The sequence below is a fragment of the Pristiophorus japonicus genome, chromosome 3 (genome assembly GCF_044704955.1).
Source record: "Pristiophorus japonicus isolate sPriJap1 chromosome 3, sPriJap1.hap1, whole genome shotgun sequence".
Taxonomy (NCBI): domain Eukaryota; kingdom Metazoa; phylum Chordata; class Chondrichthyes; family Pristiophoridae; genus Pristiophorus; species Pristiophorus japonicus.
This window is the reverse complement of record NC_091979.1, coordinates 166,429,058-166,442,547: the sequence shown is the minus strand read 5'-3', so window position 1 is coordinate 166,442,547 and position 13,490 is coordinate 166,429,058. Positions and strand designations below refer to the sequence as shown.

At 40.9% G+C, this 13,490-nt stretch overlaps 1 protein-coding gene across 7 annotated transcripts in view; it reads right to left on the bottom strand.

Annotated features, from left to right (window-relative positions):
• Positions 1-13,490, bottom strand: part of LOC139260001 (protein unc-80 homolog) — a 501,022-nt gene that overhangs the window by 20,363 nt on the left and 467,169 nt on the right. For 5 of the 7 annotated variants that reach the window (XM_070876038.1, XM_070876040.1, XM_070876041.1 and 2 more), the window contains 3 exons: positions 11,801-11,980; positions 8,926-9,073; positions 1,474-1,530 (listed from right to left, as the gene is read on the bottom strand). In XM_070876038.1, the coding sequence (XP_070732139.1) occupies positions 1,474-1,530; positions 8,926-9,073; positions 11,801-11,980 (385 nt within the window). The remainder of the gene's footprint in view (positions 1-1,473; positions 1,531-8,925; positions 9,074-11,800; positions 11,981-13,490) is intronic. The other 2 variants (XM_070876039.1, XM_070876046.1) reach the window with 1 other exon arrangement.

Below are 13,490 nucleotides of genomic sequence, written 5' to 3'. Positions count from 1 at the left end.
GCATTTGTTCTAAGATTGACTGGGCCAAGGAAATCACCCACAAAAAGTCACTGCGACTGCAAAGTCTGGGACTGGGTCTGTTGGGTTCGAGTGACTGCTGATAAGAGTGCACTCCAATGCAGATGATGTAGCCAGAGATATTTTGTTGCCTTTGTAACTAAAGTCATGTTCAAACTAAAACTAGAGCCTGATAGGCACTCATCCACTAAGCAGCATTTTGTTATGTAACTGCAAAGGGAAGAAGAGCTGTTAGGTAAAAGCAAAGTTTCTTTAAAGTAGTGCTTTGGCATGATCAAGAGCTGCTGCAATGGTAGATTATGATACAGCATGTTGTGAAGCCCAGAGGATCAATAGGGAGATGAAACAGATGAACATAATTGTCCATCACTGTATCCCACTAGATAGCCCATTATTCAAGATGGTAGATAGAGCACTAGATTGTCAGATGAGTTTGTTAACAACATTCTATGATTCTAACATAACATCTGTGAAGAGGAATGTCTGGAACAGGCACACAGGCAGAATTTTCTTCTGGATTTCTGATGGTACTGAATAGATGATCGTGGAAATCAAATTGGGAGCTCATTACACTGGATTCCGAACCATTTTTACGACCTTCCTATCCACTGTCACTTTCATCACATGCTGAGAAGCATGCACACAAATAGGAGCATGTGTATTTAAATGAGATGATAATATGGCGATGTATACATCCTATTTTCCATCATTATTGCTTCATTATCACTTTCTTATAACAGACAGCATTAGCACAAGAACAATGATTTCTACAACTCAGACCTAAGAGGACCTTGATGGTTCTAAATTTGAATTTGCACGTTGATTTGATTTCTAATGTCTGATTCATTTATATATATATATATATAAACCTAATATAAGAATGGCAATGTAAACAGCCTGAATCATAAAAAGGTTTAATCTGTTTAAAGAACATTAATGTTTGATAAATAATGTACCTGTACAGGATTTCACTCAATTGCCTTTAAGTTCCTGGGGGTATTTCAGTTTTCTCTTATTTGTTTGAAGTGTTGTGTGGGGCAATTTAAATACATTAGGGAGAACCCATTCCAGTAGTGATAAAATGAGTGGGCTTTTAGTGTTCCTTACCTTTTTATGCTATACCTCCACCTTTACCATCCAATTTTCCATCAAAGACTTGATCATTAAAAAAGCTGGGACACGTGTGCACAAATGAACATTATGAGACCATGAGTTGATAACATCAGTGTAATGGGACATTTTCACAGCAGATCTGATTTTCAATTAAATCACAGATTCCACAGACAAAAAAAATCAACTCAAAATTTATGAGGTTAAAGACAGGTGAATGGCAAAATGCTTTTTGTTTAGAAAAGTCAGATGACAACTAAATAACAAGACTTATTAAATGACAGAGGAAAGTGTTATCAGGATTCCCAGCACATACATTGATATAAATGCAACATTACACTGTACCTAGAAAGGTTAATCTCAGCAGCCAGCCCCTGGGATTCATCGAGGACATTAGGTTCACTGCAGGGCAGGGAGATGAGTATTTAGGGAAATGAAGTATGCCTTGTCTATTAACAGGGCAATTCACAAAGTAACATGCTGATCAACAGCATGCATTCATTACACATTGCATAATATCAGTATAGACTTATACTGGTTTAGGGACTAGAAGTTCAAATTAAGTTTAATGCTCAAAACACATGAAAAACTTAACAAATTCCACATTGTAATAGAATCCACGAGGAAAATATCAGTTTCTGAGCCTCAAAGTGTGAATAGAAAATATGGTTAACTGAAGAAGCATATTTTGTTACATAAAATAATGAAGTTTTCCACTGCATAAGGATTTCAGTGATCCATTTACCCCATGTCTGAAAATTAAACACACAAATTGTACATTCTTTAGAATATATATGTTAACGATGGTCTGTACTTCATTCATTATGTTCTGCAAAATTAAGTCAAAATTTTGAATACCATTTTAGCAAACAAATGTATATGCAATGAAATTGTAAGATGTAGATTTACACACAAACAGCCCTGAGTGGAGGTGAGGTATTGCCTGGAACAAGTGAAAATCAGAGGGTGCGACAACTCAGGTCAGTTTTGATTGTCTTCTAGCAGTTAGTTACACAGAGAGATTAGCAGAGACTTGAGAGTGGGTCACCTGGCCAGAGACTGATGTGTGGTATAAAGGAATCTACATGGTGTAGAAAATAGCATTAAAAAAAATGGTGGTAGAATTTCACTAACATTGTTCTCAGCACCACAATGGTGCTTTAGTTTTCAAAGAAGAGTGCACTAAACATTTGAGATTAGTACCAGAAACATTGCAAAGGTTTAAGAAAGGGCAGTCCCAAATACTGAATATGCTGACAATATCATTCTCAACATAAATCAAAAACACATGTATTCAATTTTAACATTATCATTAGCCGTGGTCACGGAAACAATTGTTCTCAGTAATCTATAAGCATTTTGATCCTTTACTTATTATCTACTTCATTATTCTGATTGTGAATTTGCTGACTGCACTGTTTGATGAACAATTAGAAAATTAATACAATAATTACATTTTGTTGGGATTGCCTGCATTTTAACACATTCAGATTTCTGCCATATCTAAGTAGCACATTACTGTATGGAAAGTTAAAGAATAAAATTGTTAATGGCATCAATTCCAGGCATCAGGAGGTCGTGGGATGTGGACTCCTGCCTGCAAGCTCCACAAACTGAGCTGCTGATTCCAGTCATACCACTGGATAAGCATTGTGTTATCCTCTTTCCCAGAAGCCAGGTACTCCCTTAAAGGAGGGAAGTTGTCACTAAGTCATCCTTGCATGTATCCTAATGCCAGCTTCAGAGTGGTAGAAAAGTGGTTATCAGACCCCAATCAGCATGTCATCTACAGTTAGTGAACACCATCAATAGACAAAGGAAACAGGAAAGACTAATAAAAAAAAGAAAGAGTAGTTCACAGCCTCAAAACAAAAGAACAATGCTGTCAGAAGGAATGCATTGGCACAGGATGTTGAAATATTAACACATTGTGCTAGAGTGTAAGAATATTGGTTCATGTCCATGTTTAGTGATACAGTAAGTTCCCAATTTCCAGAGTCCATAGCAGAATTGGCAGAAGACTGAAAGCAGATCACTGTGTTGACTTGGGTGCATGGCATGAGAGTGCACACTTAAAGGGTGCAGTGAAAATAATGGAGTAGGGCTCCCTAGGTGTGACAGTTGGTTGTTGTGCTGCCTTTCCACTTTTGGGTCCCGACTGATTGGAAAATGAGCTTGGGCAGTTTTAACCCAGTGGACATAGGCCAAGAGTTCAAACGGCCCCTCATTTGATGCTAATTATCAATTTTACTAGCAAAATCCCAAGAGTTAGCTGCTGTAGAAAATGTCCCAGTAGTACAATGAGAGTGCTCTTTGAGAAGCCTTGATTCCAAGGTTTGAGTTAAAGTACACTATTGGAACTGAGTAGGAGTTTCACACTGCATTTAACCCATGCTCTACAAGAACTGAGAGTGCTCAGTGTTGACACTGTGTACAAAAGTGTTCCATTCTCCTGCACCAATTTCCATCACCTAATTGAACACAAAAATTACCCACAAAAAATAAATAAAAAGGAAATAAAATAAATTTCCATCCAAACTCCATACAAATAGCTAAGTATGAACATTCAAATGAATGCTGTAAGCTTAGTTTGAAAAGTCTGCATATTTCATCTGTGCTGATTTTTGTTGTTGCTGTTGTCAGCTTTGTCATTTCTGATATCGAAAAGTAGTCCCCTGTATCCAACTTGTCCCAAGTCCTAGCATCATCAGACACTCCAATTTGGGAAGTCACCTTTGTTTGATGAGATTTGCGAATTCTTGACATGAACTCACCCTAATAAGTGTACCTACTGCTGACTAAACAGAGCACAGCAGTGAAATGGGGACTTTGTGAGCAACTGAGCGCTCACACCCCAAGGCTGTCGGAATCGTCATAGAGAAAAAAGAAATTGAAATAATGGTAACTCACCTTGAATACCAGGCAAAATTAAATTCAAATAGGGCACAGAATGTAAATAGAACTATTTGCCCTTACAATATCACTTCAGTTAGTCTCTAATAAAAAGCATGTAGCCCCCCTTTGGAAACCACATTCAACGATTATAAAGAAAATGCATTAAAGATGCAATTTACAATAGCTGTACTATGTTCTGATAGGGTGATCTTGGATTAACAAAGCACAAAGACTACTTTGACAGCTGAAATGAATCCATGCCCAAGGTAAACCTCATCAGAAATAGGAAGCATCTTACATGTACTTCATTCATAAGGACTTTATTTAATACACAGATTGCCATGGGGCCAGGTCAAACATGATTTAAATAGCATTCTTTAAGAAAGTTGTAAAGTTCTGTTCAATAGAAAGAAATCACTTATATTTAGGACCTTTCACGACCTCAGGACGTCACAAAGTACTTTACAGCTAGTTAAGCAATTTTGAATTGTAGACATTGTTGTAATGTAGGAAATGAGGCAGCAGACTTGTGCACAGCAGGTCAAGATAATTTTGCTGTTTTGGTCACCTGTCCAAATATTTGCTTATGTGGCTCAGTGTCTAATTTTGTTTGATAACACTCCTGTGAAGCACCTTGAGATGTTTTACTACATTAAAGGTGCTATATAAATGCATTCTCTAACAAACAGGGCAGTACTGTCAAGTGGGGTGTGGAAATGATGGACATGTTGAAGAAGACAGGGTTGTGTGGAGAGATATATGGGGTGGAAGCTAGAGGGAACAGGATTTGAGGAGGAGTACAACACAGACTAAGGGGTGGCTGTCAGGAGTAGAGGAGCTCGGTTCGAGAGCAGCAGCAGGTGAATGGACATGCAATAATGGCCCGGAATTTGCAGTCAGCGGCAAAACAAAGGTATTCGCTGCTGGCCCCGAAGTAAGCTTCGCACAAAGATCTCACAATCTCTGTGTCGAGAAGTTTGGATTTTCCGACGCGTAATTCAAATCAATGGAGCATAATGGGAATCCCCATAGTGCGAGCTGCTATGATGTCAACAAGCTGTCTAAGCAGCCAATCAAAGGGCTCAATTGTCTCCAAAGCATTTTTTTGGCGTACTTGAAGAGTTACGTCCGATTTTTTTTGTGGTCCAAGTACGCAAAAACAAAAGTGTTGTAAGTTTTCCCCTAGAATTTCTTCATTTTGGCGTGGCCTAACCCGAGGGGGCTGGAGCCTTGATCTGCGCCAAAAAGATCGAGCTACCATGGTAACCTGGGACACAAGCATAGGTGCATTCTCCTGCTGGTGCGTTCTCCCGCCCCTAGCCTTGGCCGAAGGGCTTGCCGGTGCGTTCTCCTGTCCCTAGCCCTGGCCGAAGGGCTTGCCGGTGCGTTCTCCCGCTCCTAGCCCTGGCCGAAGGGCTTGCCGGTGCGTTCTCCCGCTCCTAGCCCTGGCCGAAGGGCTTGCCGGTGCGTTCTCCCGCTCCTAGCCCTGGCCGAAGGGCTTGCCGGTGCGTTCTCCCGCTCCTAGCCCTGGCCGCTTGCCGGTGCATTCTCTGAGTTCTCCTGCCTGCCGGTGCATTCTCTGAGTTCTCCTGCCTGCAGGTGCATTCTCCTGCCGGTGAGTTCTCCCGCCCCTATCCCCGGCCGAGTGACCTTCCCATATTGGCTGGCCCGGCCCGCTGACTTCCCCGGCTGAGTATGAAGGTAGGACTTAAGTTTTATTATTTATTTATTTATTTATTATTGATGGTTTTTATGCTTCATGAATGTTGTTGAGAAGGTGTTTAGTGCTTTGCAAGGTCCTCTATACTTCCCTCCCCTCCCCCCCCCCCCCAATCTCTGGCTACCTGCGCTGATTTCTTAACTCTCTGCAAGAGTTTTCTGTGCGGCCACAAGTGGGGCCACATACGCTGGCCTAAGTTAGTTTGGAGCAACTATTAGATGTATAAAATGGCTTAAATGGCCAAAACAGGCATAGGTGGCTGGTAACGTCCCCTTTTGAAAAAAAAACTAAACTAAAAAAAATCCTAACTAACTCACTTACACTGGTGCAAATTAAATGTGCAGAATGGGGATTTTTAAGATACTCCAGAAAAAACCAAAGCAACTCCTGGGCAGATTTGGGCCCAAAATGTGGAATTCTCAGTGACAAGGAACCAGGTATGCCATTAAAATTATAACTACATTTTTTTTTACAGAGATCAAACAAGGCAAACTTGAAATAATGAACAAACAAAAAAAATATATATTTTAAAAGAATCTTAAAAATTTAGATTTTTTATTAAAATGGATACATTTGACATTGCACTAAATTAAAATTAGTTTTTTAGGGCCGTAACCGTATTTAGCAGTCAATAGGCTGTTAAAACCCCAGTTACACCTAATTGCTGGGGGCGGGGCCTGCCCGAAGTCTTCGGCGGCCCGGCCCGGCCCAGCATTTGCGTTGTCGGCGGGGCCCACCCACTCACCCAGCATCTTGCTGGGACGGGCCCCGCCCAAAGTCTCCGGCGGCCTGGCCCGGCTTCTACGTCCTCAGCAGGGCCCGCCCGCCCCGCCCAAAGTCTTCGGCGCAGCCTGTTCAGCCTCCCTCTTCCTCCCTTCTCCTCTCCCTCCCTCTCCTACCTTCCCCCCCCTCCTCCCTCCCCCCTCACTCCCCCTCCCTCCGCCTCCTCTCCCCTCTCCCTCCCCCCTCTCTCCATCCCTCCCCCCTCTCTCCATCCCTCCCCCCTCCTCTCCCTCTTCCCTCTCTCTCCCTCCCCCCTCCTCTCCCCTTTTCCCTCCACCCTCCTCCTCTCCCCCTCCCCACCTCCCTCCTCTCCCCCTTTCCCCCCCCCCTCCCTCCCCTTCCCCTCGCTGTCAGAAACACAGAGAGACACTGACAGAGAGAGAGAGAGAGACACTCGGGGGGGGGGGGGCGGGGAGGCTCCCGGTGCTGCAGTCGGTGAATAGAAACTTAATTTTTTATTTATTGATTGATTTTTCTTTTTTTTTTAATTTTATTGGTTGATTTATTGATTTATTTATCATTTATTATTGATGATGGCTCTTTATTTGTAAAAGTGAAGTATTTAATGTTTGTAAACCCCCCTCCCCCATCTCTCGTTCCCTACGCTTGATTTTTAAGTGTAGGCAAAGTTTTTCTGAGCGTACAAAAATCTACACTTACTCCATTCTAAGTCATTTTGGAGTAAGTTTTCGTGGCCCAAGCGTGCAAAACAGGCGTAAGTGGCTGGACATGCCCCCTTTTGGAAAAAAAATCTGTTCGACAATGAAACTATTCTAACTGACTAGAACTGGAGCAAACTAAATGCCGAGAATTGCAATTTCTAAGATGCTCCACTCTAAACTAGTTGCTCCAAAAAATAGGAGTAACTCAGGCCGAAACTTGAGCCCATAGTGTCTTCAGATCAAATATTAAGTGAGATTTGTTTTAGTAATAATTTTTTTTGTAATTCATGCAGAGCCTTCAGATGTTTTAAAAAAGTAGTTTTAAAACATAGCATTTCAACACTTTAGAATTGTCATGATATAATCTTGCACATAGTTCACAAATATATTACAAATATATAAATAATACTCATTACATTTTAATCTATGAGATCTGAAATGAGTGCTGACACTGCGGTCACTTTCTAGCATATAACCGCAGGATCAACAGAGCAAATAGTTTATGGAGATGGTATACAGGTGCAGCGCCTAAAATCCGGAACCTTCGGGACTGAGGCCGTTCCGGATTCCGGGCTTTTCCGGACTTTCAATTTGTTTCTGCCATCACGAATCCGGAACCCAGGTTCAGGTATTTCCGGTTTCAGAACGTCGCGGGGGGGGGGGAGGCGACTCCCGCTGAGGAGCTATTCGGGCCGTCCGGTCCCGCCAAGGAGGTCGTCGCCAGGCGGGGCCCCGACGAGGAGGTTGTCAGGTGGGGAATGGCCCCACCAAGGAGGTTGTCAGGAGGGGGCCGGCCCCGCTGAGGAGATTGTCGGACGGGGCCCTGTCAAGGTTGTCGCCGGGCGGGCCGGATCGCCGAGGATATCATCGTTGGGCGGGGCCCCGCCGAGTAGGTGTTTGGGCAGTTCCCGTCAAGGAGGCCCCGAAGTAAGGGCAGTGGCAGTGAGGCGAACGGGGCGGGGTGACGAGGCTAGGCCCGAGGTCGGGCAGCGGTGGGGCCCCAAGATCCAGAACAGTTTACAGATTCCGGACAACCCTGCCACTGATCGTCCGGAATCCGGATTCCGGAACATTCCAGATTCGTGATGCTGCACCTGTAATCCCAATTGCAACAATGATCTGACTGAAACATGATCATTGGTTATGTTTTCATTCAATTGATACATCAATCTTACTTTATGTTACGCAAAACCAGTTCCAATGGACTAATTTTAAGTTAAATTAAAGCTGGCTAACACAAGTGGGAGCAATGTTCCATAAACAGTGCTGCAAAATTACTCCATATTCTCCAAAATAGAAAAATCTCAGAAGTCAACCTGGAATGTTTACTTCAATTTTAACACAGCAAAGAAGTGAGAAGCATGATATATTCACAGGTACTAGATATCATAAATAAATATTTATTTTCATAAAGTTTGTGCCCAATACTATAATCTAGCCTGTAATAATGCAGACAATAACTGGAACAGTGGTTGACATCACCAATCCATCACTACTTCAAAGGTGTATTTCATAGGAGTGCACTTAAATGATTTATTTGGTTGATATAAACAATGCTAAGCAGCAAACCAAGGTCTCCAGAGATGAAGGAAAATGGACAGTGTTTAAACAAACTGGATGATACACTCATATATTGAACTACCATTCTCCACATGTAGAATTTTACAGAGAACACGTTGACTTTTAATCATTTATCTAGCATTTAAATAACAGTTATAGAAATTGTTGGCTCTTTACCTGTTGCTGGGCAAAATTCTGAGACCCGAGTCAGACTGAGGAGCAGACATGCTCGAGACATGGCTGGAAAATCGACGGCGCCCTCGACTACTGCTAGCCAGATATGCTTCCTGTTCACTAACCACGCTAGGCATGCTTACGCTGTCATCTGCAGGGCAGAAAGGAAAACCTCTTTAGATAGCTTTCTTTCCCGAATCAAATAGCAAAGTTATGATGCATCAATGACAGTATTTAAAATAATAAAGCTGGCATGAAACATGCTGGAACCCCCAGTAGCAGTTTAATAATAGCAAATACTTCTATGATGAGGCTATAGAAGTAGTAAAAGTATTTTTTACAATTTTTTATATTCTAAAAGTACAAAAGTTTAAATTGTCTTTTCTATGCACCTGGGCTGTTGTCAATCTGGCGACCCAATAATCTGACAACAGTTAGAAGTGAATTCTCTCAGGTGTTAAAAGTCCATTATTTCAGAGATGGTAAATGCAGATTATAGGTGTTATATCTTCATTGGAACAATGGAAACTTAAGATAGTCCACCTAAGGTGGGAATCAGAGGGTCAAACCATCCCATGAAGAGACTTTAACTCAGAATCCACATCAACTTCCATCCAAGAAGAAAGCTCCCTCTGGAAGCCATCTCCAGTTCTTAAATATTCCTTCCCACAGTTTTTAAGCTACAACACACCACCACTTCCTGCTTAACAGAGAGGGTTGCACACAAATCTTTGTTAATGCAACTCTGTATTCAACTATAAGAAGATGTGCAAACATGACATCAACTTTACCAGCCTTCCTATGGGGATGCAGAGTCCAGTTGTCTTACTAAATGTTTTCTGTGTGCTCTCAAAACTAAATATAATGAAAGTTAGATTGAAAATATTGCACTTGTGGTGCTGAATAATGAACAAATACTGTCTGCTAAATGCTCCATAACTATCTATCTAAAGAAAAATGCACATTATTCACATGTACACTTTCTAGCAGGAGTTACTGGACAATGATCTGGAGTAGGTACCCAACTGATTCTCTCTCTGTCTAACTCCAAGATGTTGAGGTTAATTCAAGCAACCTCACCATTGCCCTTAGATCACACCAATGTTGCATTTACTCATTTAATCATTAGGCAAAGCTGGGAAAAAATTATATTTTTAGTTATGTTTTGGGGAGATGAGAGAATAGAGAATAGATAAAACGAGAAAATTGGAAAAAACAAATTACCTTCCTTTACAGCTACATCAACATAGCCCATTTGAAATCCTCATCTGCCTCAATGTTACATGGTCCTTTCCCCATGTTGTCTGGTGAATCAGTGTATACAGATTTGGAAAAGTTTTCTTGAGTTTTCCCCGATGTATTGGCCAATATTTATCCCTCAACAATATCACTAAAAAGTAATTATCTCGCCATTATCTCATTGCTGTTTGTGGGACTTAGCTTTGTGCAAATTGGCTGCCGCGTTTCCTACATTACAACAGTGACTACAATTCAAATGTATTTCATTGGTTGTAAAATGCTTTGGGACATCCTGATGCACTATATTACATCACACATCTTTCTTTCTTTATAAAGTGTAACAGCTGTGACCTACATCTATATTCTAAGCCAGGTTGTACTTTGTGGCCCTTGACTGAATAAATATAAAATCACTGGCCTGGAAATTCATTGGTGGTGCTGCTGTTTTACGTGGAAAATGGACGCCTAAGTATTCAGTACCTGTCTCATGCCACAAGTATTTAAAATGGTAATTCAAACATTGAAATAAGGGTCCAGTGCTTGTTGTTGGACCGTTTTATGAAATTGGGCTGTCCTGCCCTGACTCGCCACGTGATAAAACTTGCTCAGCACCTCGTGGCGTTAATAGACAGCACGGACCCATCAGCAGCATAGTTTAAAGAGTTCACCCAGTACATACAGGTTAGTTGTTGGTTTGTCCTTTTAGGCTGCTGGTTAACTATTGAGTTTTTTTTGGCCTATTTTCTAACTTCAACAACTGATTTTTGACTTTTCAGAAGACATTTTTTGCTGAACTTATCCCCACTCAATAGCAATCATGAGCAGAAAAATCTACCTTATTTTTTCACTTTTTAGCCAAGAGACAGTGGGATAGAAATTTGTCTTGCGCGGTAGCACAAAATGGGCCATATTGGATCAGCCGCCTGTTATATGCTCCGGCCAATATTCAGTTCCATTGCAGTCAATGGTAGTGTATACCAGCCGGGGCGTATAACAGGAAGCTGACCCGATATGGCCCATTTTACCCCACAAGCTGAATTTCTATCTCTGCTGACACTAATTTTCACAACTTCACTGCTGCAATATTTAAGATCAGCTACCTCAACACTGATCAGGGATCACACCTCAGGCTAACCTGTTCAGTATGGCTCAGTGTCACACCACTTGTATTTACATACTGAGTCAGATTTGTGATTTATAAGCAGGAAAAAAAGTAAGCTGGAAGCTTTATTTGAATAGCAGAAAACACTGATTGAATTTTAAATCAAGAATTTTTAACTTAGAATAAATTTGTTCCTTTGTCAAAAATGACTTGGCACAAGTTTGAATCAGGATCGTCTGTGAAAATCTTAAGCTCGCTGAAGAATTTCATAGGCAAATAATTTACTGATTGGAAATATTGTAAAATACAGAGATGCATTCAACATTCCAACAAGCACCATTCAAAGACAATTCAACTTAGACCTCATGTTGTATTAAATATAGAAACAGCAGCTCATGCTACTTTTCATAGCCCTAAACAAATTACGATTGTTGAAATGAAAAAAAGTGCAAATGGTGATTAGACTGTCATGTTCAATCTACTAAAAGCAATTATCATGCGAGTTGATTTGAAGCTCTGTTAATGACAAATGCTCACTTTCACCATCCTCCTCATCAGTCCTGCTTAGTGTGTCCTGAGAGGCCTGATGAGAAGGTTGGCTGTCCTGCTCCCACACCGTGCCTGTCCCCGTGTTTGAACGAGACATGGTGGCCAGACTCAAGCGGTAAGCTGATGTGGAGGTTCCCACAGTGCTGATGGAAGGTTTGCCTTGGTATGCTGCAAAGAAATAATGAACAAGTTACGTGAGACAAATATGGCACTGCAAGATTCTGATTAGAGTCTTAGTACTTTCATCAACTGCAAAACAGTAACAGGAGTCTTGCACAAAAAAATGTAATGAGCAGAAAATATTAGTAAAATGTGTTATGTGAATAGGGGAACTGTAGTCACTACTTCCTGTTCTCTTTATGTAGAGGACGAGAGTGCTGGAAAATGGGAAATTATGCCAGTTTGCATCTGGGGACAGGACTAGGAGCTTCAACCTAGGATAGAAAGGAAGCCCAGTAGCTCCAAAGTGATTTCAGTCCAAACCATATTGTCATGTCACTGCTTATTTCAGTTGGGCAAGTTTACTCAGTTCTGTGTCAGGCAATTAGATATCAGCTGAGACAGTTCCTCTCACTCACCACCAAATCAGAAAGCACACTGATAGCAGTTGTGCAAAAATCAGTGGTTTGGAATGTACCTACTATCAATGCAAGGCAGATACATGGTGGTGAGCAAATCATAAGTAACAAAATTTAACAACATGGTGAGGGAAAAGAATATGTATTTAAAAGGAAAGATATGTATGATGGGTTAGTGATAATACTGAGCTCCCTAAGCTGCTTTCACACTGATGCCTGGAAGTTGGAGAAATACACTTATTATAGCCTAAGCATCAATTTATTTCCTAAAATAATTGATCACTTAACAATAATTTTTAATGTCTAATAGTTACTGTCATCTAGAAATAAATTATATTATTCCATTTTATATTAAATGTCAGGTATGAAACAGCCTTATATTGATTTCCCTAATGTTTGTTAACAATAAGGGCACTAATAATTTTTAGACTTTTATTACAAAAATGGTTTACATTAACACAAAGCAACACAAACAAGACATATGGGGTCAATTCTGCAGTCTTGTTGCAGTGCTAAGAACACTGTTTCTTGTGCACAATGCGCATCACAATGTAAATAACCAAGGAAATAAAGCAAAGTATCAAATCAAAGACCAATGTGTATAAGGTGGCCAAGGTTAGTGGGAAACTAGAGGATTGGGAAGATTTTAAAGAATGACTAAAAAAGCAATAAAGAAAGGGAAGATAGATTACGAAGGTAAACTTGCGCAAAACATAAAAACAGATAGTAAAAGCTTTTACAGATATATAAAACGGAAAAGAGTGACTAAAGTAAATGTTGGTCCCTTAGAAGATGAAAAGGGGGATTTAATAATGGGAAAGGTGGAAATGGCTGAGACCTTAAACAATTATTTTGCTTCCGTCTTCACAGTGGAAGACCCAAAAACCATGCCAAAAATTGCTGGTAATAGGAATGTGGGAAGGGAGGACCTTGAGATGATCACTATCACTAGGGAGGTAGTGCTGGACAGACTAATGGGACTGAAGGTAGACAAGTCCCCTGGTCCTGATGAAATGCATCCCAGGGTATTAAAAGAGATGGCGGAAGTTATAGCAGATGCATTCGTTATAATCTACCAAAATTCTCTGGATTCTGGGGAG